The following is a 7195-nucleotide window of genomic DNA, read 5'->3' on the forward strand; positions in this document are numbered from 1 at the left end:
CAGTCTGCCGAGGGAGAGAGCTGAGGACAGCTGGGGTACTGAAATTCCTTTAGATTAGACAGAGAAACAGAAGCAAGTCTTTTAATTTTTTCTCAATAATTTGATATGTAAGAGGTGGGTTCTGAATTATATGGTATGTTTGGGGCTTTAAAGAGCCATGGGGGAGGGAACTATTAAATAAAAAAATGAAATTGCTTCTTTCCTCCCTGTTCCTGTCCAAAACTGATCTCCCCTAATTTGTCTGAATCATCCTGTTCCGCCTACATGTAGGAAACCAACAAAATAACACCGTTTTGCACCTTTCAGACTCTTATGCCTGCTGCAGTCCAGCATGCACTGTAACCCTCATTGCTTTTGCTAAAGAAATTACAATAATTGTAGCAGTGGTATTGTTAATGTTACGATGGTAGATTTCAACACTACTCAGGCATCCTTATTTATATGATACAGTCTTTCCTGATAAAAGTCTTATGATAAGACCAGTACCATAGCCTTTATGTTGCCATAGAAACAATCCAATTTGTTTCCATAGAAACAAATCATCTCCCTATAAAAGGAAAAATTGCTTCCTGCAAAACAAGTGTACAAAAGTCATACTTTTGTCAAATCGTTGGCACTTTCATTTTTATTATCTAGAATAATTTGAAGTAAAATGAATTTACACTAATCATCTTTCCACTTTTGATGGGATGCTGGAGTGCAGCCTTCTGCTAAATTTGGAGAAGACCACAGCTTAATTTCCATTTCTTCCTAGGCATGGGCTTTCTTATTCTAACCTTCCAATAACACTCTTTAGATTTTTTGTGCTGATAAACTTATCAGTCTAAAATTTTTTATTGACCTCCCAGTTTCCAGTTTCTACTTTCATCTTGATAGGAAAATAATGAAACCAATACAGCAGCTTTAAATATTTTTGTTTTGATCTTTTGTTTGTGCTGAGATGACCGTGAATGTAAGCATGAGTATGTATGTGATCACAGAAGTGAGATCACAAATTGATCAAAGTTCTTCTTCCTCACAAGTCATCAAAGCATTTCCCTTTAGGTAAAGTCTTATGTTAGAGACTGGTTTTGGGTGTGTTTTTAGCAGAACTGTCTTTTTTGTCATAAATGTACTGATGCATGTTGACTTCTGCCTGGATATTTGCCATAGTGAAGTCTACGGAGAATCTGGTCCTAACATGGTTATGGGTCTGTTTTCCAACAAGAACACATTTGTTCTACTAAAATTTACCACACACATATCACAGTTCTGATGGTATCCCAGTTCAGCTGAGCTACCTTCTTCCTCCTCAACATTTTCCTGAGGACCCCTCTGATTTCCTTGTTCTTCAGGCTATAAATGAAGGGATACAGTAATGGAGTAATGTTGGTGTAGACCAGAGATACCATCTTGTCTTGAGCTGGTGAGTAACTGGACTTAGGACGAATGTATGTGAAGGTGGCACATCCATAGTGCAGCAAGGTGATGGACAAGTGTAAAATGCAGGTGGAAAAGGCCTTGCCCCTTCCCACAGAGGAGGTGACGTGTAACAAAGCAGCAGCAATGCAAACATACGAGGTCAGGATTAGGAGGAAGGGGAGCAGCAGGAGGAGCACACAGGCAGCCAGCAAGGGCAGCTCAGGGGTGTAATTCTGTGTACAGGCCAGGTGCAGCACAGCAGGGACGTCACAGAAGAAGTGGTTGATACGATGGGAATGACAGAAAGGTAAACAGAAAACAGCCACAGTCAACCCCAGGGCAACAACAAAGCCTCCCAGACAGCATGCCACAGCCAGCCTGAGGCAGAACCCCTCAGTCATCACAGCTACATAGTGAAGGGGCTGACAGATGGCGACGTAACGGTCGTACGACATGGCTGCCAGGAGGAAGCATTCAGCCCCACCCAGTGCCACAAAAAGGTGCATCTGTGCAGCACAACCTACGAAAGAAATGGTGATACCATCCACCACTATCAGGCCGAGGAGTGCCTTAGGGACAATGACTAAGGTATAGCAGAACTCAATGACAGAGAGCTGACAGAGGAAGAAAAGCATGGGAGAACGGGAAGGCTCCATAACCACTGCCATGAAGATCATCACATTCCCTGCCAGTGTGACCAAATGGACAACGAGAAGGATAAGGAAGAGGAGGACTCGCAGACAGAGCAGCTCGGAGAAGCCAAGCAGGAGGAACTCCGTGGTTGCATCAGTGCTCTTATTGTCCCTCTCCATGCAGCCTTCACATGGCACCTACAGGGAGATAAACAGGAGGGAGACAGTTGAGGTTGACCTGATGCCTGGCAATCAATTCCATATAGGAAATAATGTTGTAGTACTGTAGAACCAGTGTAGTAAAGCTCATTGTGTGGAGAGGAAGGTGATTTCTTTTAAAAACAAAACTAATTTCACTCAGTCACATTCAATACACTCTCAGACCCATATTCTCACAACCACCAAGGTTCTTGTCCCTATCTGCCTAGGATACTTTGCCATGACACTGATGACAAGGAATGTCAGCTGTTGGGTCTTCATCACTTCTTCTGAGTTGTTCTTAGGTTGGTAACCATGTGCAGGTTTTGAACATGCATTAAGTACCCTTTAGGAGTTGACACTGATTAGTGTCTCCATCTTGTCCTGCTTTTGAAAGTCATCATTGGACTCTCCCTCCTGATCTGAGTGTCCTAAGAAGCTGCAGAGGGATGTGTTGGGATCTTGATGACCATCAACACCTAGGTCTTGCAGACATTCTGCTACTGCTCCTTCTGGTGCTCCCACTCCTAGGCAGACCCATTCGTTCTCTATTCACACCAATACTGCAGTTCTCTACATCTATGACAGAGATGTACAAGGACAATCAGACAGTGAGCTGGAGTTTCTGCTCTACAATCTGACTCCAATTAATGGGAATTTGAGGTGTTCGCTGACTGGCTTCTCCCTTTCCCACAATGGATCTGCCTCAAAGTTCATATGAAAACAGAGTTTTAAATGGAAGGGTTTAGTGATTGGACATGAGGATTCCAAAATTAGAGCTGACATTTTGGCTGCTTACATCTTTGTGTCTAGCTTAGCCATATGGCGTCAGAGTTAAAGTAAACAAACTTCCAAATTCAAACCAAAAGATATCCATGGCAACATACTCTCTGTAACAATTTTTAAAAGAAAATGCAAAGCTGATATCTTGGATTTAGAGAGAATGAGATCTTGCTTGTCACAAGAAGAATGGAAAGTTCCTAGGAATGTGGAGTGATGTAAAGATCTAGAAAAGATAAGGACCTACACAGCTGTGTAATAATAAATTACATATACTAGTTGCAAATGAACAGTGCTCATTGCGCATGTGTTCATCATGTAATGCATTATTTACTAGAAGGAATTCCAACTCTTTCTACACTTTACTTTAAACCAGGAGTATCCTTGAAGACTTCTGCTCACATCAAAAACCCAGCAATATTTAAGTATGAAAGAAGCTGGACAATGACATGAAATATTCCAATGCCAACAAGAGCAAATAGAAGGAATGGGAAGTCGATGGAAAAAATTATCCGTGGAGACAGGGATTTTCCTGGAAAGAAGACATTTCAAAAACCTCCAGAAAGAAATAATTAATAAAGTTAAGGAGGTGAATCTGATAAGCCTACGCACCTTTGGTTTTATTTTTGGCACTGCAATTGCTGGAACTTGCTGCCCCAAGGTTTCCTTGTGATCCAGTATCTCAGCAGGATTCAAAACATCTAGAGACTTGAATGAATAATGAAAACATCCACAATTACATTATCTCAGGTGCAAAAATAGTAATTAAATCTCTGTGCTTCAGAGCATAGGTCAGCAAAATGACTAAGTTAGGAAGAAACTTTACCGTAAACTCCAAAACAAAAAAATGGACAGTCAGTGAAGACCGAGAAGGAGCTCTTTAGAGAATGCAGAGGGAGCAGTGATCCTGCAAAAGCAGGTAACTCAATGAGGACTACTGCTAGACACAGTTCCCAGTGGTTGTAAAGTCATGGCTGATTCCTACATCTACCTTCTGCTGCTGCAGGACCTCCCTGACAGCTATTCTAAACAGCCTGGTTATAAAGCTTTCTTGACACTGTATGCAAGTAGTAGATCTTCACAGAGAGCGGGAGTAGTGGGTTGATACATAATCTCAAGACTGTGGACTCAATTACTGGGGACCAGGTGGGGCTCCCCTCAGTCCGAGTACTAAGACTTTAAGAAGATTCTACTAAACACATCACAGCTAAAAAGTGAGGAAGAAACAGAGGTTTCCCTTCCTTTCGTTTGGAGCTGATCACTTCAGTGACAACATACCGTCTCTGGGTTAGAAGATAAGGAAATAGAGACTTCTTCCCCTTGATGATGTGCGCGGTTCGTTCCGGGCTGAGATTCTGTTCTGTGGCCAGTCTGGGGTCCCTCTGGCTGTGAGTGTCTCTAGAGCCAATGTTTTCTTTCAGCATTTCATAATCATCCTCTCTTCTCTTCTTCAGGACCCAGGTCCTTATATACAATATGACACAGAGGTCTTTTCTCTTCCCCGCTGCCTCTGCCCTCCCTGCACAAATGACAGGCAGTTCCATTCCTCCCAGGAAAAGGGGGTTTGCAGTTTTTCTGTAAATCCAGCAACAGGATGTAATTGCACCTTCAGAGGAAGGCAGTGTTGTAACACTGAAGCAGTTGAAAGGAGCCAATTATTCATTGGGCTGGATTGTACTCAAAATGGCAATGTTTTAATTAACAGAATGCATTGCGGCTCCTCTTAAATAAAAATAAATCTGTGGGTCTTTAAGTAAGCTTAAACCGAACTCACACTTAAAAGCAAAGCAAAACAGATATAAAAACTTTAAATCCATCTGTAGAACCGTGTGTGGAATTTTCACTAGTTCAGATAATCCATTATTTCTTATTGACTCAGATTAAATCACTGTTCAGCAGTGGATAGGACTGACATTATTGGGGCCCAATTTATTTTTATGACCATCATAACATTCATTCCTGGCCACTTACACTGAAATCATTAAAGAGATCTGTAGGCTTAAGTAAGTAGAAAAGAGAGGCAAAGTCAAGATTTTTGACCACTGAAATGTAACTGCTTTCCATTAACCCAGCTTGGCAGAAACAAGTAAATATGATACCTTAAGATTTTTCTCAGGACATGGTTTAGAGGAAGTCTACCTTTCAAAATGTTCTTCCATAATATTTTATCTATATGGCATAGTCATTTTGGGACAAAACCACCCCATATCTCAGTACAGTCTGGTGACTAATTGTGTTGGGAACAGCTCTGCAGAACAGGACCTGGGCTTCCAGTGGACAGCAAGATGAACATGAGCCAGGAAGAAGGAACAAAGACCAACCACATCCTGGGCTGCAACAGCACGACTGTGGCCAGCAGGTGAAGGGAAGTGATTATCTGTCACATGTGAAGCCACATCTGGAGCACTGTGCCCACTGTTGCAGTCCCCCATACGAGGGATGACAACAAGCTCAAGAGGAGCACATGATGTCCAAGGAGAGGCTGCAGGAGTTAGGTTTGTTCAGCCTGGCAAAGAGGAGGTCAAAGGGGGATTTAACTGATAACTCTGCAGCCGTAACAGGAGTAAAATCGAGGAGTTGGTTCTTTTATAATTCCACTTGGCAAATTGGGCAGATTATAAGTGGAAGCAAATCTTTTTAGTCAAATGCTTTGCAGAGTAAGATTGCTCCCTCTAGCAAATTCTGGGAGAATTTCAGAACACCAGCTGATTAACTTACGTATAGTTTCTCTTTGTGTTATAAAATAAAATTCAGGGGCTTAGGTGCCATTTCTTACTCTAATTTTTATTTATCCTCATCTTTAACCCAAACCACAGGAGAAAATCTGCTACCTCAGTAACAATGCAAAAATAATTACAAGGAACTATTTTGACAAGTCTGTTCCAACTTTCTCATCTTCAGATGGTCCTTTTCTGCTGCTGGACTGGAGGTGAACCTAGATGAGTCAGCACATACCCAGTAACCAATACCACACAGTCAGCAGTAATATGCACTAATTTATTTTTTTTTTTACCATAGTGCTCAGCCTTACACTGAAATAAGTAAGGCAAATTATTGTTTCAGTTTGTGTGTGTGGAGATAAGCTGTCATTTATTGACATGCAACTTACCCCTCCCCGCAACGTTTCAACACACGCCTACACGTTACCTCCGAAACACGGCTCACCGAACAAGGGAGCGTTAGCTGGTATGCATCCCAGTGCCAGAACACACAGCAACAAGACGAACAGCGGGTAGGAGAGGATGAGAACATGCATGTCAAAGTGACTCCATACTTCCTCCTCTACCCCACACCTTTCAGGTTCCCAGCATTTTCATTTTATCAGCTTACAGCCAAATTCGTAATAGATTATTAAAAGCTGCATATTAGCATTAGTGTTTGATGTCTTGAATCTGCAGCACGTTAGAGAGATGTACCTTCTTCCTTGCTGCAGAGTTCAGCCCTGCTCTCCTCCCCCGCACTCTAACTGTGTGATTTTTTTTTGGTACATGCCTGCAAGGCTTTGGGACTGGCCTGCCTTAGCCCAAATTTGTATAGAGAGTTTCTTGGAATCCAGCTACGGTTAATGAATCACATCATATCAGTTTCTATCAGCAATTGCAACATACTTCAGAGGTTGTTTCCCTTGGTCTTCAGAAAAAGGGCCAGCTCTGGGCTTGCCTATCCACACCCGTGAATCATCAGCCTGCTCCAAAGAAGGCAAGAGAAAGGATAAAGTTTCCCGGGAAGCATTACTAGGAAGCTCAGCGTAACCTGGAGCAACCTGGACAAAAAAGGACACAGCTGAGACATGCACCAGGAAGCCTGGAGGAGAGGGACGTCCAGTCCCAGGGACAGCCCTGCAGCTCTGCCATGACAGAGAGACGCAAAACTTTTCAGCAGGCCAAAAATAATGTTCAAGCAACACAAAGTAACTAGCCAGTGGTAAAAGAGAATAAAGAGGATAAGAAAGATTGCAGATCTTCTCTGCATACAAAAGCACACTGATACTGATCCTCTGGGGATATCATACTGATGTAGAAAGCAAAGATTTTGGCTTTAGCAGCTTCACTGATGTTCTGCTGTATGTATGTTCACAAGCAGAAGTTACTTTGTTATTCAGAAACATTATAATGACTTACCTGGTTAGAGAAATCAAGGCAATTTTAAGGTAGATTGCTTGAATTGGTTTTGGTGATTGATCA

The 7195-nt window shown here is 42.2% G+C and overlaps 1 protein-coding gene across 1 annotated transcript; it reads right to left on the reverse strand.

The window, feature by feature from the left end:
* Positions 1 to 1229: 1229 nt before the first annotated feature.
* On the reverse strand, positions 1230 to 2213 carry LOC104155293 (putative olfactory receptor 10AC1). Its single transcript, XM_009698640.1, has one exon. The coding sequence runs from the start codon at positions 2211 to 2213 to the stop codon at positions 1230 to 1232; it is 984 nt and encodes a 327-aa protein (XP_009696942.1).
* Between the last annotated feature and the right edge of the window lie 4982 nt (positions 2214 to 7195).

The sequence above is a fragment of the Cariama cristata genome, unplaced genomic scaffold (assembly GCF_000690535.1).
Source record: "Cariama cristata isolate BGI_N322 unplaced genomic scaffold, ASM69053v1 scaffold14684, whole genome shotgun sequence".
NCBI classification, from domain to species: Eukaryota; Metazoa; Chordata; class Aves; order Cariamiformes; family Cariamidae; genus Cariama; species Cariama cristata.